Below are 25,639 nucleotides of genomic sequence, written 5' to 3' on the forward strand. Positions count from 1 at the left end.
GTTTGCTAATGACGGGGTTTTCAAAGTATTGTACTTGTTTGGTAAGTTTTGACGAATCTGTCACTGTTACGCTTTCGTTAGTATAAACTATCGAAGTGTTAAAAGTGTCGTCCTTTTTTTGGCTGTTCTGTAGTTGTAGGTTTAGTGGAATCTGATTGGTTGTAGAGAAATGAGAATGTAGATGATGAGGTATCGTAGTTCTGGAGTTCGGGAATATTAATTCTTGTGGTATTAAGGTATTGAATTGTGTTGACTGTTAACGTGTAGTAGTAGGTCCAGTGAAATCGTTTGTAAAGCTTGGTGAAGTTAAGCGAGTTGGTGTCGTAGTTCTAGAGCATCGAGTGTAGTTATATTTAGGTATCGAATACTGTGAATTTAGTAGAGTATATCGAGTAGTTGAGTTTATCGTAAGTTAGATGATTTCAATTCAGGACGGAACACACTACAAAGAAATGTAGGCGTTTTCTACTGAAAAATCTTTAGATTTTTTAGGACTCTATATTACCACTATAATATTATATAGGTTGGAATTTATAACTAACCGTAAACTTTGTTTTTTTTTTCAAATTATAATTTTTTGTACATTTAATCAATAATTATAGCAATGTATTAGACTAGACAGTTGCCCGAATTTGATACTTTTGGAAACTGTCCCTTTGTTTAAGGGATCCAAAATTTATTAATAACATATTTTTGCAAACTACAATTAATTATGTGGATGTCATCAAATTTTACTAGAAGTATGTTATAATAAAGCTACCGTGTTCAGATTTTCAAACTAAACCTACAGTTAAGTTGTCAATTGATAAAATATATTCTTTTGCCACGGTTACATTGCTAATATAAAAGATTTTATAATTATTATTTAATGAAATTTAGATAATTTAATTATGTTTTTCAAGTATGTCTTAGTTACACTTGGTTAATTTAGCTATTTTTAAAAACGTTATATCCCTTGAAAAGATTTTGGTACTTAAATTTCCAAATGGGAGATAATTCATCCATTTCAAATTCCTGCACCTTAGGTTGACAACTTACATATAAATACAACTTTAAGTTACTATTTACTATTGTAACAATTATATAGAGCAGAAGTTCTAAACAAAATAGTTTGTTAGTTATTTTTTTTTAGCATTATCCAGTTGAAAAACAAATACATCAGTAGGCGTTTTAGGTTGCAATAATTAATGTTAGTATGAAATAGTACAACAAATGCGTCTAAAATCGTCTTAGTCGCATACTAATCATCGAATTGATTGTCTTTTAATTTTTTTCTACCTCTCCTAAAGGATTTATATATAACATTTGTAGGCTGGAATCTATAACATTTTTAACCTTTTTATTTTCCAAAAACAAAAACAAATCGTTACACAATCTCACTATATAGACATTTTACAATTATAACTAAAGACAGTCAAGCGTAAAACAGGTAAGTTCCGTTCTGGAACTCACCTTGGGAGGTCTGCAGAGAGCCCAACACTACAAGAATTGTTTTTTTTCCAGTGTTTTTTCCCCAGACTTTTTCTCCCGGGAGGGGGGGGGGGAAGGAGAAACATTTGAAATTTCCTATGGGGGGGGGGGGGGCTATGTCTGTAAGTACAAAGTAGACTCGTGGACAATTTCAATAGAATGTGATTACGCTTGCAAACTGGAATTGAAGGAATTAGTGCAAACTTTTGCGACGAAGGAGGCAAGAATAATTTGATTTTGATGTCTACTTATAGCGTTTATGCAATTGATAATAAAATGATATGTCACTTTTAATAAATTGTTTTTTTTCTTATACCTATGTTTTATTAATAAATCTGCGTGAAAGGGGGCGTTTTAATAAGTTTTGCCTAGGTCGCTTAATAACCTGGTGCCGGCACTGCCCACGCTTTTCTATATAGTTATTTAAATGGTAGAGCATTTTAATATATTTAAAGAAAATCGTTTATTTTCTCCTTTTTAGTTCATTATTACATACAAGCTTGTTATTAAAACGTTTTTTACAAGCTTTTATTTAATTTGCTTCCTCTGTCTGTCGACAGTCTACTGTCGATGGTCTGCTGTCGTCAGTTTGTCTAGATCGAAGCGCTCGAGCGAAATTTCGAGTACTTCTAACTGACATATTCTTTTCAAAGTTGGCTCGTGGTTCAAGACATGAAGACGATGCAATCTGATATTAAATTTGACTCAGTTGAATGCCTAATTAATTTTATGAATTAATTAAAATTTTGTCCAAATTAGTAGGCTGTCTTATCCAACTATTCCGCATTATTATACGCGCGTTCATTAGGTGCGCAATGGTTTTTAGTCATGCAGCTCCATAGTACTCCCTCTTCCTAAATATTAGTAAAGGTATCTAAAATAGTATAAAGTGACCCACGCTTTTCTTTATAGTTATTTAAATGGTAGTGTATTATTAAATATTTAAAGAAAATAATTTATTTTCTACTTTTTAGTGCATTATTACGTAAAAGCTTGTTATTAAAACGTTTTTTTTAATGAATTTTTAAAATGCAATAAATATTTTTATTTACAACAGAGTTGCATAAATTAAATAAAAGCTATTGCGCACCAAATGAACATGAAAATGCGCATATAATAGTGCGGCAAGAGTAGTACGTGACTTCTTGCTAATTTTAGAAAATTTTAATTTATTCATACAAAATTAATCAGTCATCTAATTAAATTAAGTCAAATTTTATGTCGTATTGCGCATTGTCTTTTAGTCTTGACCCACGTGCCAACTTTGAAACGAATCTGTCAGTTAGAATTGCCTGAAATATCGCTCGCTCGATCGAAAACGACAGACTGTCGACAGAGGAAACACGTTAAATAAAACCTTGTAAAAACATCATAAAGTTTCAAGAGAATGGTCAATTTTTATCCAAAATTCTAAAAAAAAAATAATATTAAAACAAAAACAAAAAACTAAAAAAAAAACCAGACATATTTCATGATCTTTTGTTTTATTTACTTTTAGTCTAAGCTTTGTAGCTATCGTAACCAGATCTAGCTACAAATCTCTTCTTTCGTCCAAACTTTTCCGCTCCACATTTTGTGTTACCCGCTGGCCACGTCATATGCGAGGTGAGAGCAGATGCAGGCGACGGGCAGAGTCTCCGAGGTCATGTAGTACTCGATCTTGTTGTTGGCGTTACATCTCTTCCTGACGACGGTGTAGATGTGGTACAGGGGCTTGCAGACGTGCTGCTGGTAGTAGTGTATGGCGCCCGGGGGTGGGCACCGCCCACAGTTGCATCGCGCGTAATGCATGGCGATGGGGTACCTGTATATCAGACAAGGGTAGAGCTGCGGGCTTGTGTATAACATCTCACCTGTGTTTAATATCTCACCTGTGTATAACATCTTACCTGTGTTTAATATCTCACCTGTGTATAACATCTTACCTGTGTTTAATATCTCACCTGTGTATAACATCGTACCTGTGTTTAATATCTCACCTGTGTATAACATATTACCTGCGAATGACATCTTACCTGTGTGTAATATCTTACCTGTGTATAACATCTCACCTGCGAATGACATCTTACCTGTGTGTAATATCTTACCTGTGTATAACATCTCACCTGCGAATGACATCTTACCTGTGTGTAATATCTTACCTGTGTATAACATCTCACCTGCGAATGACATCTTACCTGTGTGTAATATCTTACCTGTGTATAACATCTCACCTGCGAATGACATCTTACCTGTGTGTAATATCTTACCTGTGTGTAATATCTCACCTGTGTATAAAACACCAACATAACCTGCGTATAACATCTTACCTGTTTATTACATGTGTATAGCATCAACCTATTACCTAACAACTCTCCTGTGTATATTATCTCACTTATGTAGAGCATCAACCTAACATGTGTATAACACCATGGTCAAAACTTCTCCTGGACTATTGTTTGACTCCCCTGACCCCTGAAATGTTGTCTGGCTCCCCTAGATTGTTGTCTGACTCCCCTGGACTGTTGTCTGACTCCCCTGGAATGGTGTCTGACTCTCCTGGAATGTTGCTTGACTCCCCTGGACTATTGTCTGATTCCCCTGACTCCCCTGGATTGTTGTCTGATTACCCTGGACTATCATCTGACTCCACTGACTCCCTTGGACTATTGTCTGACTCCCCTGACTCCCCTGGACTGTTACCTGACTCCCCTGTTATGTCGCTTGACTCCCCTGACTCACCTGGAATGGTGTCTGACTCCCCTGACTCACCTGTTATAGTCATAGCTGATCTGGTATGTCCACGGACACAGAGACCGGCCCTGTTGACTTCTGCCAGAGCTGAGTTCTGGGCAGGTCGAGGTCAGGTCGTGGCCGAAATAGTTGTCCTCTGGGGAGTCACAAGTTTTACTCTTAAAGGGGGATTATAAGAATCAGATCAGCAGTTAAAGGGGGACTATCAGAATCAGATCAGCAGTTAAAGGGGGACTAACAGAATCAGATCAGCAGTTAAAGGGGGACTACCAGAATCAGATCAGCAGTTAAAGGGGGACTACCAGAATCAGATTAGCAGTTAAAGGGGGGGCTACCAGAATTAGATTAGCAGTTAAAGGGGGACTATCAGAATCAGTACACAATTAAAGGGGGACTATCAGAATCAGATCAGCAGTTAAAGGGGGACTATCATAATCAGATTAGCAGTTAAAGGGGGAAGTTTTGAATCATGTACACAATTAAAAAGGGACGATCTAAATTTAAAAAAAAATTAAATCTTGTAAACTATAACTTTGAGTGACTCGTGATTACTGCCCAGCACCCCTGCTGGGGTATGGGCCGCCAACCAAGGATCTCCAGTCCTCTGTCCTGCTGGGGTATGGGCCGCCAATCAAAGATCTCCAGAGTCCTCTGTCCTGCTGGGGTATGGGCCGCCAACCAAAGATCTCCAGTCCTCTGTCCTGCTGGGATATGGGCCGCCAACCAAAGATCAGAGTCCTCTGTCCTGCTGGAGTATGGGCCGCCAAACAAAGATCACCAGAGTTCTCTGTCCTGCTGGGGTATGGGTCGCCAACCTGTGTCATTTTCTCAACCTGACTCCAGGTTTAAACCATATTTGTTGTTTCCGCTTCAAGGTCTCGTCGCCAAGTGCTCGAACTTTTTTGTGCGTTCCTAGTGGGTTCCAACTCAATCCCTGTCTGGTGATGTTGTTGGCGTAGTATGCTTTGTGGGCCCTATTCATCTTTTTTTCCTTATTTCTCGTGTCGTTTCCCGTAGGTAAATGTTGTTAACGATGTAGGGTCAGCGGATTCTGAGTATTTGTGTAAGACAGCTGTTTATAAAGGTCGGGACTACCAAAGTTGGTCTTCGTCGTCCTCCATGTCACAGCCCCATACAGCAGCATTGATTTTACACGAAGTTAAAAAGAGCACCTTGGTGGTCAAAGAAAGCGTAATGGAAACCCGGATCTAAGGGACTGAATTTTGTTGATAATTTAATGGAAACAAAGTTGTTTATCAAATAAATAGAACTTGGTGTGATTAAAATGTTTATGAATGTTCTAGTTCTGTTTGGTTACTTGCTTAATTGAACTCGGAGCTGAAGGTTATTTATATCAGTGTTTAAGTGGGGGGAAAGTTTATTGTGTGAAAGTTTCCTTGTGTGTGTTTACCTATATGAGTGTTTACTTGTGCGTGTGCTTATTTATATGAGTTGTTAATTATGTGCTTACTTAATTGTGTGAGTGGTTACTGATGTGAGTGTTAACTTGTGTGAGTGTTTACTTAATAGCGTAGTGTTTACTTGTGTATTTACTTGTGACAATCATCGTTACTAATCAGTCGGTCTAACAAGTTAACTCACGCGGTATATGAGGTATAACTCAGTATGTGAGGTATAACTCACCCTGTATGTGGGGCTTAACTTACCAGGAATTGTAAGATTGACAGCGTAGTTCAGATTGTTGGTGAAGTTGATCCACAATCTTACACTTTCGTCATTTTCTGTGCACTGTAGATATGCTGTGACGTGGCACATGTAGTGCGTCATCACCGCCAGGGTAAACAGGCAGCACAACTGACAAGTGAGAATAACAACATCAATAGAACAAACAACACAACTGGCAAGTGAGAATAACAAAAACATCAATAGAACAACACAACTGACAAGTGAGAATAACAACAACATCAATAGAACAAACAGCACAACTGACGAGTGAGAATAACAACAACATCAATAGAACAAACAGCACACCTGACAAGTGAGAATAACAACAACATCAATACAACAAAAAGCACAACTGACGAGTGAGAATAACAACAACATCAATAGAACAAACAGCACACCTGACAAGTGAGAATAACAACAACATCAATACAACAAACAGCACAACTGACAAGTGAGAATAACAACAACATCAATAGAACAGCACAACTGACAAGTGAGAACAACAACATCAATAGAACAAACAGCACAACTGACAAGTGAGAATAACAACAACATCAATAGAACAAACTGCACAACTGACAAGTGAGAATAACAACATCAATAGAACAAACAGAACAACTAACAAGTGAGAATAACAACATCAATAGAACAAACAGCACAACTGACAAGTGAGAATAACAACAACATCAATAGAACAAACAGCACAACTGACAAGTGAGAACAACAACATCAATAGAACAACACAACTGACAAGTGAGAATAACAACAACATCAATAGAACAAACAGCACAACTGACAAGTGAGAATAACAACAACATCAATAGAACAAACAGCACAACTGACAAGTGAGAATAACAACATCAATAGAACAACACAACTGACAAGTGAGAATAACAACATCAATAGAACAAACAGCACAACGGACAAGTGAGAATAACAACAACATCAATAGAACAAACAGCACAACTGGCAAGTGAGAATAACAACAACATTAATAGAACAAGCAGCACAACTGGCAAGTGAGAATAACAACATCAATAGAACAAACAGCACAACTGACAAGTTAGAATAACAACATCAATAGAACAATCCGCACAAATGACAAGTGAGAATAACAACAACATCAATAGAACAAACAGCACAACTGACAAGTTAGAATAACAACATCAATATAACAAGCAGCACAACTGACAAGTGAGAATAACAACATCAATAGAACAACACAACTGACAAGTGAGAATAACAACAACATCAATAGAACAAACAGCACAACTGACAAGTGAGAATAACAACAACATCAATAAAACAAACAGCACAACTGACAAGTGAGAATAACAACAACATCAATAGAACAAACAGCACAACTGACAAGTGAGAATAGCAACAACATCAATAGAACAAACAGCACAACTGACAAGTGAGAATAACAACATCAATATAACAAGCAGCACAACTGACAAGTGAGAATAACAACATCAATAGAACAACACAACTGACAAGTGAGAATAACAACATCAATAGAACAAACAGCACAACTGACAAGTGAGAATAACAAGAACATCAATAGAACAACACAACTGACAAGTGAGAATAACAACAACATCAATATAACAAGCAGCACAACTGACAAGTGAGAATAACAACATCAATAGAACAACACAACTGACAAGTGAGAATAACAACAACATCAATAGAACAAACAGCACAACTGACAAGTGAGAATAACAACATCAATATAACAAGCAGCACAACTGACAAGTGAGAATAACAACAACATCAATAGAAAAAACAGCACAACTGACAAGTGAGAATAACAACAACATTAATAGAACAAGCAGCACAACTGGCAAGTGAGAATAACAACATCAATAGAACAAACAGCACAACTGACAAGTGAGAATAACAACATCATCAATAGAACAACACAACTGACAAGTGAGAATAACAACAACATCAATAGAACAAACAGCACAACTGACAAGTGAGAACAACAACATCAATAGAACAACACAACTGACAAGAGAGAATAACAACATCAATAGAACAATCCGCACAACTGACGAGTGAGAATAACAACAACATCAATAGAACAAACAGCACAACTGACAAGTTAGAATAACAACATCAATAGAACAAACAGAACAACTGACAAGTTAGAATAACAACATCAATAGAACAAACAGAACAACTGACAAGTGAGAATAACAACAACATCAATAGAACAAACAGCACAACTGACAAGTGAGAATAACAACAACATCAATAGAACAAACAGCACAACTGACAAGTGAGAATAACAACAACATCAATAGAACAAACAGCAGAACTGATAAGTTAGAATAACAACATCAATAGAACAAACTGCACAACTGACAAGTGAGAATAACAACATCATCAATAGAACAAACTGCACAACTGACAAGTGAGAATAACAACAACATCAATAGAACAGGCAGCACTTACGGTCCATGTTGAATAACATCAACATCAACAAAATTAAAAACAAAAGAATTGGTGGTCTTGAAAAAATAGTGTGTTTTAAATTTTAAAGCTTCAGTTATTGCGTCACTGACGTTACATCGAGGTTATTGCGTCAGTGACGTAGCATGGAAGTTATTGCGTCAGTGACGTAGCATGGAAGTTATTGCGTCAGTGACGTAGCATGAAAGTTATTGCGTCAGTGACGTAGCATGGAAGTTATTGCGTCAGTGACGTAGCATGGAAGTTATTGCGTCAGTGACGTAGCATGGAGGTTATTGCGTCAGTGACGTAGCATGGAAGTTATTGCGTCAGTGACGTAGCATGGAGGTTATTGCGTCAGTGACGTAGCATGGAGGTTATTGCGTCAGTGACGTAGCATGGAGGTTATTGCGTCAGTGACGTAGCATGGAGGTTATTGCGTCAGTGACGTAGCATGGAGGTTATTGCGTCAGTGACGTAGCATGAAGGTTATTGTGTCAGTGACGTAGCATGGAGGTTATTGCGTCAGTGACGTAGCATGGAAGTTATTGCGTCAGTGACGTAGCATGGAGGTTATTGTGTCAGTGACGTAGCATGGAGGTTATTGCGTCAGTGACGTAGCATGAGGTAAACAACTTACAACAGCTTACAACTGCTAACCCGAACGTTTCGAGTTCGGATTCAAGGCACGAGTCTGTACGATGTCATTGAGTCCACCCAGCTGTAATGGGTGCCTGACTAACGGGGAAAAAAGGCGGCTGGGTATAATGTTGACAACACTATCTCCTCATAAGCTGAGGTTATTAAAACAGATGAAATCTACTTCATCTGTCCCATGTCTTGGGCAAGAACGGGAAAAGACGATAATGATGATGACGACGATGATGATGATGATGATGATGATGATGATGAAGATGATGATGATGATGATGATGATGATGATGATGATGATGATGATGATGATGATGATGATGATGATGATTATCATGATGATGATATCTGTTACGCGCCGGTGCTACCAACCCTTTGCACCCCGGTGCAACACAGTGCAGTTAGCCTATAGAGTGTACATCTCGTATCTTTTCTTCAGTAACTTACAAGAAAATTAAAAACCTTACCGAAGTTAAAGTCGCCATGAGTCGTGTTTCTGTCCTTCTTCACTAGCTAGTTATAAATTTTATCCCAAAAACCTCAACACATTTAATTAATTTTACTGATTAATCTAACTAATCCAAATGACAGATGTTTCAAAACAAAATGTAAAAAAAAATTAATATTAGATTGATTTCGACTAGTTAGATTAGAAATGTTCTAAACCTAACTGTAGTGAAGACATGTTGGGCTAGACTTTTATAAGGGTGTTTTAAAAGAGAAGGTTGAAATAGCCAGTGTATTTTTCGCTTGTCACGTGATACAATAAAACAACCGGAAACGCTGCTCTTTTTACCGGCAGACCCCAGGCCTCAAGATGGCCGCCTGGTTAGTCGATAACATCATCACTAAAATTATCTGCCGTTATTTTAGGTACTAAGCTCAGTAGTCTGCCCAAGTTGGACAAAATGCAGTCTACCACGTCCCATGTTTTGGGCTTTTGATAGATCGCGAAAAATTATAATTACCATGAAAATTAGACCTTCGGGTTGTCATAACATACACTCTCCATACCCATACACACACTGACACTTTCAAACGTACATTTTTGAAAATGATTAGGGATGGAATGAAAATTTCTTGCCCAGCAAACATAAACAACAAACGAAGATTTCTTTCATAGAACTTACTCGAACTCAAATATAGTTCCGTGGGGTAAGACATATGAAAAGTTGGCAGATTTAAATTAATGGGATCAAACATTTTACAGCTGGAAAATAAAGATGTGGATAAACATTATCGATAGAATTGTGGTGATGGAGTAAGAAGCAGGGGACGGTAAACTTAGGGACGTCCTGAACTAAATAATAAGGGACGACGCATGATATGCTGGAGTGTTCATTCTACATCAAAAGAAGGGGCGCAGGGTAGGACTTCATTTTTAACAGGTGTTGTGTCCATAACAGAATGATGTACTACAGACGATTTGGGTTTTCCCACGCCTTTATTTTTGGCTCTTCGCAAGCTTACCCATTTAAAAATAATCCTGCAACTCTAACCCTCTCGAAAATAAACATGTTCCTAATGGTCCTTTCTGGAAGCCAAATTCGGCATTTCGTAGGCAGCGTCTGGGTGATTCATGACGAAAAAGTGTTTCGGTAAGTGGACACTACCTGTACAAAAATAGTCGGTGCTGGCTGGTTTAGTAGCAGACAATCAGACACCAAACATCCTACACAAAATGGATGTTTCGAGAAATTTTACACTTTGCCGTAAAAAAAAAAAAAATTTCGTGGACTATTTAAGTAAAAGAAAAGTTTAAAATCAGTCTGAAAATTTTAAGCTGGCGTTCACCCTTTAAACATATTTACAAAGGTGGTCTTAAACAATGCTAATTTAGCCACTAATGGCTAGATGGTCTGTTTTTATCTGCTGATATCAACAGCAGTGGGGGAGGCGCACGCATGCACGCACACAAACATACACCGATCACACATAATTTTTTTTTTAAATCTGTGTTTCTTTCAGGCATCAGTCCGGGTGCACTGCCCCCCCCCCCCACCCTTCCCAGTTACCCATACTAACAATGGCAGCAAGATTAACCCTAACCCAAACCCCACACTATAACTGGAAGCAAGATTAACCCTAACCCAAACCTCACACCAACACTTGCAGCAAGATTAACCCTAACCCAAACCTAACATCAACACTTGCAGCAAGATTAACCCTAACCCAAACCCCACACTAACACTTGCAACAAGATTAACCCTAACCCACGCCACTGTTTCGCCTTCGCGCCCTCTCGATTGCCACGTCAGAAGAATGGACCAATGATCTTGCAGACACGACTGAGTTCACGTGACCACAAACGTGTGAGCAATAAACTTTGTTTACCCACATCCGGTCATACCCGCCGCTCTGTAGGTGATTCGTTATTGCAAAGTAATAACATCTGACCACACGGCAAGTTTATTGAACTGTGAGGAAAAACTCTGCACACGTGAGTGTTATATATTTTGTTAGGCAGTGGCGTAGGCAAGGGGGGGGGGGGTTATAACCCCTCACATGCACTCACATCCCTATATATATATATATATATATATATATATATATATATATATATATATATATATATATATATATATATATATATAATTATATTCATATGGAAAAATATTTGAACCCCTCCCATGACCAATTCCTGGCTACGCCACTGTTGTTAGCTATGGCCAGATCACAGCAGCAGACTTGATGTAATAATAATCTCGTCTTGTACGGGAGAGACACACGTGGACCGTGTTTCATTGGCTCGGGGATTTTAATCCAAGTTTTTAAATTATCACCATTAGGGGATCAGCCGCGTAGATCAATATATTTATAATTAAAATATTTATTTGTTCTCTACTGAGCGCGGCCCCCCCCCCCTTCTTCCCCGTGGGGTATCTGATGATGAGGGGTGGGGGGACTGATATTCAGTATATTGACCTTGCAATGACCCGACTACACCCAACCTCTTTATCGTTCAGCAGAATGTGACATCTTTCTTCTGCATCTTTACGGCGAAGGTCTAAAGCAAGTAGTGTTTCTTTCAGACATTTTTCTTCTGGGGGAAGGGGGTGCATTTGAAATTTTAGGAGGGGTGGGGGAACGGACGGACACTAGTTAAAGAATATATTTATTTTGGTTCGGGAGACATGCCCATAGCGTCTTGATTTTCTTGTTTTGCACGGTGCTCTTTCCACTATCAAAGGGATAAGTGGCATTTTTTCTCTTGCAGTTCCGTGGATCAACAATGACCAAACAATGTACAGTTCTAGCACTTATTCATTCAGTACAGATAAAAAATGATGAGAAAAAATAAAAGACGAAACTGATTTCGGTCTTGCCCAGCGAGTGGCGGACGCTTTTATTTGACAGACAGAACTAGTACACAGACGGTGGGGATCAACGATACAACTCTAGGTACAACAGGATATCAACACTACTACACAAGGTGGAAGTAACAAACCCGGCACAAGCATTGACTACATTTCGTCACGTGACCGTCACGTGAACGCCTGAATTTCGTCACCACGTGACTGAATATCTTATTCTCGCAATCTGTTGTGTAACTGTATAAGTATTAGTTACATTAAATCAACATTTTAGACTTACAGTTTAATATAATGATATAATTAGATACACATATGTATTCATTCAATTAAATGATATGATAACATTTTATAAATAGCATACATATATATATATATATACATATATATATATATATATATATATATATAGCCTATATATATATATATATGTAGGCCCTATATATATTTATATATATATATATATATATATATATATATATATATATATATATATATATATATATGGGCATATATATACATACATACATATACATACATACATATATGTAGGCCCAATATATTTTCATAAATATATGGGCATATATATATATATATATATATATATATATATATATATATATATATATATATATATATATATCCATATTTATATACAGACACTTTTGCATTAAGAACATACAAATTGTACATAGCTACACTAACTAGACTATCATCAACCAAACAATGTGGAAATGGAATGGGTTGAAGAATATGACCAATGTAAATACAGTCCCACACAGGGAAAATGTGATGTTTTGGGGGATGTGAAATTCCTTTAAACAAACAAACAACCATCTAGTGTTGTTATCACATACAGGTATTCTGAATTTCACATCATTAAAAAACAATGAACTTCTCCATGAATTACCAGTACTTCTCATTATCTTAATTAATTTGATTGCTTTACACTTATAACACTAAATCAGCTTTAAAAAAAAAATCAAATCTTTGAGTCAATGAACTAACCAGTCTGCAGCAGTAACAAAATTGTGGTTGAAACGTCTTCCATGGCAGTCTCTTTTCTTTCAGGCTGTCAAATTCGAAAGTCAAAAGTTTTTCTTACCCAAAAGAAAAAGAAGTTGCCACAGTTAAGTTTTAGTGGCTCCAACACTGAGCCAAAGGTTTTTGTTACTAGTTCAGTAGCTGGTCTTTTCATTATTTATTTTTTGGCCACAATTTTTTCCAGCTATTAAAGAAATATTTAGCTGCACTGTTGATTGTTTAATTGATTTAAACTTTTTAAAACTAATAAACGCATATTTTCATTCTAATATTTAAAAAAATGAGCAATAAATGAACAAACATTTCCCGCACTAGCCCCCCCCTCTCCCCTTTTTTTAAAATCACATTCTAATTCTCTCCACCAATCAAAGAGAACTTCCTGTTTCAACATCCCATAATAACAAAAATAAATTGTCATCACGTTAAACAAAAGTCAACAAAAAGAGATCACGGAGTCACAAAACAAAGTTTGATTCTAAAAATAGATTTGCCATTATCATGTACATCACAGCTCTGGTCAACATTTCCAAGAGGACTTTGTCCTGAAGAACAATGTCCTACAGGACACTGGAGGCAGACACAATTTGGTGGGAATTGAACATTTTGATATTTGATTCACTAGTACATTTTATAAATAAATTAGTTTGATCTGATGGTTTTTCCCCTCAAGAATGAGTTATGAAAGTGAAAGTTTTATGAATTTTTAAAGTTGTTTTTAACAGCTGTTAGCTGCTGAGCTAATCCAAAAGTATTTAACAGCTATACATACTTTCAGTGCTAGCAAGTATCGTTTTTTTTTTAAATCACCAAAAAAGTGAAAAAGTGATCACATAATTACAAGAGATTTTCTTTAAATAAAAAAACTTAAGTAGTATCTAACCATGTATAAATCTGAAATATAAAAAATTATTGAGGTATATCAAGGGAAATAGCCCTAAGGAGATAATACATTTTGGGATAATTCTGCAAGGGAACTATAAAACCAATGAATTTTATAATTTTCAAAGATAAAAAATATTTCTTTGAGATTTGATGTTTCTTTAAAAAAAGTTTTAGTTTAATATAAGAAAATTATCTAGGGCCAGTTAAAATTCTGTATTGATTATTTTACTCTTTAAATACTTTACAACAGTTTTAATAAAGTGAAATTTAAAGAAATCTCTTAAATTTAACATAAAAATATTACCAGGATCAACATAGAGAACTAGGCTTAAATATACACTATAAATTTGGAGTATCACTGAAACAGTGGCCAAAATACATAGCAGATGCTGTCCATATGGTGTTTTAACCTAACCAATTGAAAGAGCAAAATTGAATATATTTGTTAATGGTCACAATATTTGTCTAACAACAGCTTATCCAGCTAAAATTAGAAACTCTTGTATTTTTCTTCCTCCATACAAAAAAACATGCACAAGTTTTCAAGGGGAGAAAACTTATGTCTGCCTCCTATTAAAGACTTAAATTTTGATTTTTAGAAAACATCAAAATTAGCATATATTTATCTACAATTAAACTTTAATAAATAAGTAGACATGATTATAGTTTTTTTTTTTATAAATGCCAGTTTAAGATTTCGGTAAAAAAGGAATCTTCTCTCATTTAGGAATGTTCATATCAAAAGTAAAAATATAAAAATGTACAAAAAAATAAAATAAATGAAAGATCTTTTGATTGGCAGTGTTGAATCTTGACAAAAACCTGATTCAAAAGCTTAAAAACAATGACTAGCTGACATAAAAGATAAGAAACAATTTCAATAACTTGAACTGTTTTGGAATAGTATATGAATATATTACAAAAATTGTGTCTCATAATAAAAACTACATTAATGTTGAATTACATCACCAAGACAAATATTTAATTTGTTCTTTTATAATACGATATAATTATAAAAACAAATTTTAAAATGAACAATTTTTACAACCTGGAATTTAATTCATAACCATAACTAAAAACTTGAATGAGAAATTACTTGAATAAAATTAACCAAACCTGAACCAAAATTCACGTACAGATACAGCCCATTATTCAATCACTCTCCTTTTTTGGTGGGAATAAATAATGTATGATGCATGTTTCTAAAACCATGAACAATTTCACACACTAACTGAAGACTAAAGAAAACTTAACTCTTGACAACCTTTATTGTGCATAATTGCTTCCCTGGAATAACAGTTTATTCCCCTTTGATTTACTTATTATCAATCAATGTCTGCAGACGTGAGACCAGTTCCCTGGCAATCTTTAGAACCTGTTTGGTGTTATGGTGTTCTGCCATTTCTAAAAAAAATTAAAATATTGGTAATCCAAATTTGAATTTTAAAAAACGTTATGAAAAAATAATGAAAACAATGTTTGTTTAAAACCAAATATGAACAGTTATTTAAAAAAATATTTTTCTATTATCCCAATTTAAACTAGAACTAGACCACTAGCTCTATGTAATGACTGATGACACAGTGTAATGACCACAGATGTTATGCAATGATCACACACAATGTAATGACCACTGATGTTATGTAATGATCACTAAGTCAATGTAATGACCACACACAGCGTAATGACCACTGACACAAGGTATACTGACCATTAAAAAACTTGATGATGTCAGTAAAGTCCATGTTGTTGTCCAGTATAATGTCCCTATATACCTGCACCAGAGCCAGGGCTATAAACAAAACAAAATGGCTGGAGGTCATGTGCTTGGCCGCCCAGATAGTCTCCCATACACTGAACACATCCTCATAGATCAACTCTGAAAGAAAAACATCAAAACATTAATTTTTTTAAGCATTACTAGGGTAATGTATTGGAAAATAGCATAATAAACTTATATTTTTCATTTAAGTAATCCAAAAGTCCAAAAAGGTAGCATACTAAAATTAGTTTACATTTTTTAAAAATCTGGCACAGCTTGAGTTTAAGTTTAACCTTCGAGATATTTTTTTTAGTTATGTCCCTTAGGTCTTTGTGAATACACCATAAGTTTAAAATACACAATCCAAAAATAAGTTGTTTTTTCGGTAGGGGGGGGGTAGATTTTCTTAGGGGGGTGGGGGGGGGGGGGGGACCCTCAAAGAGATGCCTGGAAGAAACTCTGCAGTTCTATCCCTGGCTCTACCTTTCATTAACTCCTGCACAACTACACATCAGATATACATCACAGTAAACACACTGAAGACTCAAGGGAAATAATCATGATATACACCATACAAGAGATGTGATAATCACTAACAAGACATAACTAACAAAATATATTTATACGAGCCGGCCCGCGGCATAACATACGCCGCTATTTAGTTGTTTCTAATTTTCAATAATTCATAATTTGTGAATTCGACAGTACCAACGCTGACACTGAAAATATTTCTTTAAAACACTATAAGTAGCTCGTTAAGGACCATAACCCCCCCCCCCCCTTCCTTCCCTCCCTCCTCCCCCCCCCCCCCCCCCTACGTTTAAAATCGTTGGCTCTGCTTGTAAACATTTAGAGTGAACAGCTCACTAAAACCATGTAGGGGTGGGGAGGTAGGGAGAGCGTTTGCAGCTTGTTTTCTAACGGCTCGAAGAAGAGAATTATATATATAGATATTCATACATTATTAAAACAAGTGGATGTGAAAATTAAAAAACAATGTACCACACCAAAAAAAGTTTTTAAAAAAGTCACCTCTCTTAAAGTCTAATAAAAACCATCTGTAACAAAAGTAGAAATGTGTGTAGTCTCCATGTTGATGCATGTGCTCAAACAATTCACAATCTAGTATCTGCAAAAAACAATATATTAAAGTGTGAACAATTCACAATCAAGGATCTGCAAATAATATTTTAATGTGTGAACAATTCACAATCAAGAATATGCAAGCAAAATTTAAATGTGTGAATAATTCAAAATCAAGGATCTGCAAAAAAACAATATTTTAATGTGTGAACAATTCACAATCAAGAATATGCAAGCAAAATTTAAATGTGTGAATAATTCAAAATCAAGGATTTGCAAACAATATTTTAATGTGTGAACAATTCACAATCAAGGATCTGCAAACAATATTTTAATGTGTGAACAATTCACAATCAAGGATCTGCAAACAATATTTTAATGTGTGAACAATTCACAATCAAGTATCTGCAAACAATATTTTAATGTGTGAACAATTCACAATCAAGGATCTGCAAACAATATTTTAATGTGTGAACAATTCACAATCAAGGATCTGCAATCAATATTTTAATGTGATGAGCTAAATCAGAGTTTACTGTACTAAAGAATAGATCACAATGTGCCTATGCTAAAGATTAGATCTGGCTTTACTAAAGACCAGATACAAGTTTACCTATCTAAAACTAGAAAAAATTGTACCTGTACCAATCAATGACAAAAAACCCACCTGTATTAAGGACCTCATGTTGGCAAAGTGCGTGTCCATGGCGCCTCCATGAGGAAAGTTACATGACATTCTCTTCATCAGTTGACAGAAGCAACTAAATGCCAAGGATTCTGTCAAAAGGTCAAAGGTTATAGAGTAAACACATGAAAAATTATTCATAGTTTTAATTAGTCATCACTCACTGACCATCATCTTTTTGTTACAGTAACTATGACTGATAAGTATGGCAGTAACTATGACTGATTAGTATGGCAGTTACTATGACTGATCATTACGGCAGTAACTATGAATGATTAGTTTGGCAGTAACTATGAATGATTAGTTTGGCAGTAACTATGACTGATTAGTATGGCAGTAACTATGACTGACCATCATCAAATATGACCAGTAGCGGCGCCGCCAGATCACACATGCCTTGAACATAGCCAACATCCAGGTGTTGCCATACATACCTGAGGATTTATTCAGACACAAGTTATACTTAAAGGTATTTTAACCATCAGACTTACTCATGGCTCCTAGCCCCAAACTTAAATTCGTTAACCCACCCCTAGCCCCTCCCCCAAGTTATCCCTCTTAGCACACCCCCCCCCCCTCCATTTAACCACAGTTCCTACCCACAAGCTTTAATGTGTCTTTGCCCCCCCCCCCCCACCCCGATAGAACCTACGTGCACATTATGTTGCGCAGTTTGTCCAGATTCTCAGGGTTGAAGTAATGATAGTTCCTGTCACATCGCTGTACGTCCTTATCAATACGATGCAGGTTCAATGCCACACTGTCCAACAATTCAGCCTGAATTTGGGGGGGGGGGGGGGGGGGGGGGGGTGGGGAAGAGGAAAAATGTTTAGATCACCAAGCTTTGTAAAAATGTTTACAAAATACCTAAATTCAGTAGTTTAACAGCACTTTAAAAAAATTGTTAATAATATCTTTACAGTAATTTCTATTTATTTTTCGCAAGTAATAAAAGAATGTACAAACATAAGAACACATATGGGACAGCTAGCAAAGGGAGACAAACCCTTTTATTAAAGTAAAAAACTTCCAGTTATTTAGAATTTTTTTTTTTACTCAAAACTTGCAAAATTAAAAAACAATATTTGTAGGATATTGGAAATTTTGTCAAACTAAAAAAAATTGACCTACAGAGTAAATTCCACCGTTTGATGCAGGTGAAGCAGGTGACAGCAGGCTCTCACGACTGGCTGACAGGTGACGGCTGACCTCTGACAAGTTGAAAAATAGAATTAAAACAATACATTTTACATCAACAGTTTGAAACGCCTACTAATCATCCAACATACCACATAGAAGATTGCTAATCCAGGATACTCTATTAATTAATTAATTATTTAATTATTCATTAATTTATTTAACCTAGCAAGGTTCATTAATTAAATTTACTAACCCAGGTTCATAGTCCTATTCACTTCATAAATTAATTAACTTTACCTAGCCCAGGTTCATAATTGTCCATTTTATTAATTATTTAACTGTACCTAGCCCAGGATCATAGTCCTGCCCACTTTATTAATTAATTAACTTTACCTAGCCCAGGCTCATAGTCCTGTCCAATTAATTAACTTTACCTAGCCCAGGTTCATAGTCCTGCCCAATAAATTAATTAATTAATTAACTTACCTAGCCCAGGCTCATAGTCCTGTCCATTAATTAATTAACTTTACCTAACCCAGGCTCATAGTCCTGTCCATTAATTAATTAATTTTACCTAGCCCAGGTTCATAGTCCTGCCCAATTAATTAATTAATTAATTAACTTTACCTAGCCCAGGCTCATAGTTCTGTCCATTAATTAATTAATTTTACCTAGCCCAGGCTCATAGTTCTGTCCATTAATTAATTAACTTTACCTAGCCCAGGCTCATAGTCCTGCCCACTTTTTGTTTCCTGGCCCAATCTGTTGCCAGCTTCAGTCCTGCTGTCAGAGTCATCCACGGTGGAACTTGTCCTGGAGCTGACCTCTGCAATAGAGGGGTTAGCATTCTCCTCGTCCACCACGGCGCTGTCCACAGAGAGTTTGGTCGTCATGGTGATGCGGTCAGTAACGTCTGCGGGCAGGGAGCGCGGAGTCAGTGGCGTGAGGAAACCTGAGTCACCGACGGAGTCCGTCTTGGATCTGCTGGGTAGAAAACAACAAAAGCAAATAGAAGAAAAATAAATTAATTGTATTGAATCTGCTGGGTAGAAAACAACAAAGGCTAATAGAAGAAAAATAAATGAAATTAATTTTAAAAATTAGTACGGAATATAAAAAATACTGGTTATTAATTTCTAGTTTGGTCACAATTTTATTTTATAATATAATAGGAACCACTGAATTACTTTAGCTTTTGAGATGATTAATACTTTAGCTTTTAAGATTAATAATAGTATTTTAAAATTTGAATTGGTAAGTTTTATTGAAGTCATGTCAACAGTAACGATTGTATTAATCTTAATTGTAATATTGGAGGAAATTTCCTCCAATATAATTAATTAGGCGTTTGGGTGCTTTGACTATAATTCAGCCTGCTTTTCTTTCTAGGTTTGCTTCTATAGCATTTGTCCATCAAAGAACAATCTGGAAGGCAACAGTTGTTTAATTTTGGAGCTGTTTTCTCTCCTAGATGTTGTCCCTAGCTAACAACTGCAGGGTGAGCAGGTCAGAACTCAGCACTTTTGGATTGACAGTCATGGACAGTAACTCATTTCCTACCCTTCAATTTTTTTTTTAGCAGGGCAGGAAAGATAACTCCCTGAAAGATAACTGAGTTTCCCTACTTGTCTGTCTCTGTGGTAGTTGAGCTCCCCCTGGCTATAGAGTCCCCCATCCCATCATCAGGGCTGTACTGCAGGGAGTTGCCTTTCTTGATGGCCATAGGTGGCGTCTCTGTCCCCACAGCCCTGTCCATGGTGCTAGACGTGATGGACAGCTCCATGCTGGTCTTCCTGTCCGAGGAGGGCGTGGTCCGAGCGGTGGAGCTCTCCTCAACTACTGTTTCTGGCCTGGATAACTCTTCAGACTCAAAAGATACAAAAACCTGAAATAGAAAATAACCACTGTGTCCTGAGGTTATTCCACAGGCCTATACCTCTATCATCACTACTGGAAATTTACCGAACATCATAAAAAACACAATTTTGATTTGTTAATTTTTGTAAATATTTTCAATTTTTTAAAGTTGAATTTTATATTTAACCTCTGTTGAATACAAGAGATGTTAACTATAAAAATTATTTAAGAAATAATGTAAATGACTTTATTACTTTTCAAGAAACAATAAAAATATTAATTTACTAATTCTCTAAACACTTATACTTGTTTACTGTAAATAATACCCAAAATATCTACAATTTAAAAAAAATTCCAATTCCAGATAAAATTGAAAGTAAAACTATCTAGCTAGAAGAAAGCTAGTTTTGAAACATGTAATAAGTGCATTAGAGTGATTTAAGAGAGAGGCAAGAGTTAGCTTCTCCTAGACAATGTTGAATCACTTTACTAGACAACTAAAAATAGCGTGCTCAGCAGTATTATAGTTCAACTAGTCATGTGATATTATGTCAACACTTGTGAAGATCAAATTATACAAACCTACTTGAAATGTTCCCACAGTTAACAGTTAAGTTTTAGTTTGAATTAAGAGTTAAATCTCATTTCCAAATATTTTTTTTTTACTTATGTTAATTTTCTTTCAAAATATAGCCTACTTTAACATACAAATAACACAGATTTTGCTATTTGAAGTGACGAAAACAAATGTTTACAGCTAATAAAAAACAACTTCTGTCTCTAAACAAACGTTGAGCTGTGTGAGAGAGGGCAGGAGCTCCTGCAAAGTGCGGCACACCGTCCACAACACCGGACACACACATACACATACGTCCATGCCTTAAGGAATCTTATAATCTGCAAGGGTGACCACACCTCGTTGCTCAGGCTGGAGTCCTTGCGCACCAGAGGGATGTGGCCGTCCGTGCTCTCCTGGGACAGCTTGGCCAGGTTGGCCGCAATGACCTCCTTGTCCCGCTGGCGGATGATGGCCTCGATGGCCAGCCATTCTGACATGACCTTTTCGTACTCTGTCCTGACAGCTTGCTCCAGGCCTTCTCTCTCATCTGGGGAGCTGCCAAATTTGTAGTGGCCTAGTAGGTATGGCCAAACCTAGACAAGACAACTACATTTAGAGTGGCCAGGTACCAAAAAAAAAGCCAAACTCATCAAGTTAAAACCCAGAAGAAATTAAAACTTAAAAAATGAGCACATTCAAACCGTTCAATACCCGTAACAAAACAAAACCAGGAAATCCCAAAATAATAAAAGCCTTGACCTTTCACCTTAAATATATTGACCTTTCACCAACAAACACCAAAAATGTAAAAAAAAATTGTAAAAAAAAATGCACCTGTTTCCTGAGCTCGTGGGCCACACCTCCAAAATACACCAGCCTGTAGACTTCTGCTGAGTTAGTCACCTACAACAGGGAAATACAACAATGGAGCTTCATTAAATCAACACATCTCATACAAGTTGTCTCATACAAGTTGTCTCATACAAGTTGTCTCATACAAGTTGTCTCATACGAGTTTATATCAATGGCCTTGAGGTTAAAGTAATTTTTTGCTCAGAGGCCATATAGGTTAAATGTCAAGTTATTAAACCAAAAGAATATTTTTGTGGTCTACAGGTGATTGGTTTTTTTTTAGTGGACCATAATTTTTTGTTGCTTTGGTAAATGGATCTTAAGAACTAAAAAGTCAGTATTTTAGTAAACAATTGATGGTGTTCCAGTTGTTGATTTACAAAGATCCTGGTACTTACAATGTCAGTAAAGTGTCGAATACAATGTCAGTAAAGTACTTACAATGTCAGAATAGAGCTAGGTACTTACAATGTCAGTATAAAGTCGGATACAATGTCAGTAAAGTACTTACAATGTCATTAAAGTACTTACAATGTCAGTAAAGTACTTACAATGTCAGTAAAGTACTTACAATGTCAGTAAAGTACTTACAATGTCAGTAAAGTACTTACAATGTCAGTAAAGTACTTACAATGTCATTAAAGTACTTACAATGTCAGTAAAGTACTTACAATGTCGTAAAGTACTTACAATGTCAGTAAAGTACTTACAATGTCAGTAAAGTACTTACGATGTCAGTAAAGTACTTACAATGTCAGTAAAGTACTTACAATGTCAGTAAAGTACTTACAATGTCAGTAAAGTACTTACAATGTCAGTAAAGTACTTACGATGTCAGTAAAGTACTTACGATGTCAGTAAAGTACTTACAATGTCAGTAAAGTACTTAGAATGTCAGTAAAGTACTTACAATGTCAGTAAAGTACTTACGATGTCAGTAAAGTACTTACGATGTCAGTAAAGTACTTACGATGTCAGTAAAGTACTTACAATGTCAGTAAAGTACTTACAATGTCAGTAAAGTACTTACAATGTCAGTAAAGTACTTACAATGTCAGTAAAGTACTTACAATGTCAGTAAAGTACTTACAATGTCAGTAAAGTACTTACAATGCCATCCTGACACAGCTGACCCCACATCTCCGAGGTCAGACCTTTCTTGGCGTCCACCGGGCTGTCTTCAGACACGACACTGTGATAGACCAAACCTGACAGGTGTGTCCTCACTGTCTTCAGGTGTCTGCAGTGTGCCAGCCCTGCGGCAGGTACAGACAGCAGGTTCAACTTTGTTCACATATGTTAATAGGGGGCAGGTGTATGGGGCATGGGGCAGGTGTATGGGACATGGGGCAGGTGTATGGGACATGGGGCAGGTGTATGGGACATGGGGCAGGTGTATGGGACATGGGGCAGGTGTATGGGACATGGGGCAGGTGTATGGGACATGGGGCAGGTGTATGGGACATGGGGCAGGTGTATGGGACATAGGGCAGGTGTATGGGACATGGGGCAGGTGTATGGGACATGGGGCAGGTGTATGGGACATGGGGCAGGTGTATGGGACATGGGGCAGGTGTATGGGACATAGGGACATAGGTGTATGGGACATACGACAGGTGTATGGGACATGGGGCAGGTGTATGGGACATGGAGCAGGTGTATGGGACATAGGGACATAGGTGTATGGGACATACGACAGGTGTATGGGACATGGGGCAGGTGTATGGGACATGGAGCAGGTGTATGGGACATAGGGACATAGGTGTATGGGACATGGAGCAGGTGTATGGGACATGGGGCAGGTGTATGGGACATGGAGCAGGTGTATGGGACATAGGGACATAGGTGTATGGGACATAGGGCAGGTGTATGGGACATGGAGCAGGTGTATGGGACATAGGGCAGGTGTATGGGACATACGGCAGGTGTATGGGACATAGGGCAAGTGTATGGGACATGGAGCAGATGTAGGGACATAGGGCAGGTGTATGGGACATACGGCAGGTGTATGGGACATAGGGCAAGTGTATGGGACATGGAGCAGGTGTATGGGACATAAAGAATTCTCTTTAGACCTAGCAATCCATTGGGCAGATGAAGGAGAGTTCATATGTTTCTTGACCTCGGGAGTGAAAGTGTGGTCAGCACTATGCCCAGCCGCCTTTACTTTCCCTAACATAAGTTAGGTACCCATCAGACTTGGACCCGGATTCTGGTTGGCAGAAGGGCTCTACCACTTAGGCCACGCCTTCCCACTGTATGTGATATGGTTCAGGTGTATGTGGCATGTGATATTGTATGGGACAGGTGTATGTGAAGTGAGACATGTGTTTGTTGCATGTGAACATGACATGGTATACAGAAAAATATAGCACTGTTTAAGTGACATTTTTCAGGATGGTGTGGTCGAATGGTAGAACGTTCGACTGCTAACTCAAAAGTTTCGAGTTCAGATGCCTGGCTCATCTAAGAATAGTCTGGGAATAGTCTGGGAATAGTGCTAACCACACTATCCAATGGACAGTAAGTAAGATTACTTTTAAGTTAGTACTTTTAAGTGACAATCTGGACACATAAATGTCTTGATGGAATTTTTACATTCTAGAAACTTAAAGTGATTGCATTTACATTCATCTTTCTTATAAACAAGTTCTTCATCTAATTCATAACATGGTGAACAAAAAGTCAGGTGAACAAAATGTCAGGTGAACAAAATTTTAGGTAGTAAATGCTTACATCCATAGAATGCCCGCGAGATAATCTGTTTGGTCATGATGTCACACAGCTGTTTGATGTGGTTTCTGATGACAACAGCAGATTACACATCATCATGACATCAATACTCAACTTATGGAAAAAAAAAAACTTTTAAAACACATCTTAATTACTTTAATTAAATTAAAATGTTTTTGATGTGTGTTGTAACATTTGTTGAGAAGCTCAAAGTAAGAAAAATAGATAAAAATATTTTGCTAATTTTTAAAAATGTTCAGTTTTATTATGATTTTTTTAAACATTTCCATTTTAATAATGTAATTATTAATTATTCAATTAGGCTTGGCTAATTATTCCAGAGATCGTAAACAGATGAAATAATGGCTAGATATTTCAGAATTTTTGTGGTAAAATAAATTTTTGGACAAATAAATAAAACATTAAAAATATTCTTTTCCAATGAAAATTTGATATAATTAAAACATCAGGAATGAGTTTATTTTTCATGCTGATAATTTCAAAAATTCAATCAAATAAGTAAAGAGCTTACTTATAAAAGGATAAATATTCAATAATTACAGTATTGTAAATATTACTGTATATAAGTCAAGCAAGTGATTAAAAATATAAATAAAAATTAGATAAAATTAATGATAATAATTATACATCAAAGCTCACAACAATAAAGCCTTTATAACATCTAACCATTATATATATATATATATATATATAACCTGCTAATGTTATAT

At 36.5% G+C, this 25,639-nt stretch overlaps 2 protein-coding genes across 2 annotated transcripts in view; both read right to left on the reverse strand.

The window, feature by feature from the left end:
* Positions 1 to 2,949: 2,949 nt before the first annotated feature.
* LOC131951024 (uncharacterized) lies at positions 2,950 to 9,681 on the reverse strand. The gene is made up of 4 exons (XM_059313281.1): positions 9,468 to 9,681; positions 5,871 to 6,018; positions 4,222 to 4,339; positions 2,950 to 3,274 (listed from the first exon to the last, which is right to left on the reverse strand). Exons 1-4 carry the CDS (start codon positions 9,483 to 9,485, stop codon positions 3,049 to 3,051), a joined length of 510 nt encoding a protein of 169 aa, XP_059169264.1. The 5' UTR covers positions 9,486 to 9,681; the 3' UTR covers positions 2,950 to 3,048.
* Positions 9,682 to 13,695: 4,014 nt separating this feature from the next.
* The window catches only part of LOC131951023 (small G protein signaling modulator 1), a 32,678-nt gene continuing 20,734 nt past the window's right edge, over positions 13,696 to 25,639 (reverse strand). The window contains exons 13-25 of the mRNA XM_059313279.1: positions 24,912 to 24,976; positions 23,286 to 23,431; positions 22,158 to 22,226; positions 21,680 to 21,916; positions 20,533 to 20,792; positions 19,623 to 19,891; positions 18,899 to 18,978; positions 18,420 to 18,544; positions 18,119 to 18,201; positions 17,750 to 17,859; positions 17,032 to 17,128; positions 15,949 to 16,116; positions 13,696 to 15,641 (exon numbers count right to left, since the gene is read on the reverse strand). Coding sequence (XP_059169262.1) covers positions 15,553 to 15,641; positions 15,949 to 16,116; positions 17,032 to 17,128; positions 17,750 to 17,859; positions 18,119 to 18,201; positions 18,420 to 18,544; positions 18,899 to 18,978; positions 19,623 to 19,891; positions 20,533 to 20,792; positions 21,680 to 21,916; positions 22,158 to 22,226; positions 23,286 to 23,431; positions 24,912 to 24,976 — 1,798 coding nt within the window. The 3' untranslated portion in view covers positions 13,696 to 15,552. The remainder of the gene's footprint in view (positions 15,642 to 15,948; positions 16,117 to 17,031; positions 17,129 to 17,749; positions 17,860 to 18,118; positions 18,202 to 18,419; positions 18,545 to 18,898; positions 18,979 to 19,622; positions 19,892 to 20,532; positions 20,793 to 21,679; positions 21,917 to 22,157; positions 22,227 to 23,285; positions 23,432 to 24,911; positions 24,977 to 25,639) is intronic.

Source organism: Physella acuta, unplaced genomic scaffold, assembly GCF_028476545.2.
Source record: "Physella acuta isolate Inbredline_101_S28 unplaced genomic scaffold, ASM2847654v3 ptg000794l, whole genome shotgun sequence".
Classification (NCBI taxonomy): domain Eukaryota; kingdom Metazoa; phylum Mollusca; class Gastropoda; family Physidae; genus Physella; species Physella acuta.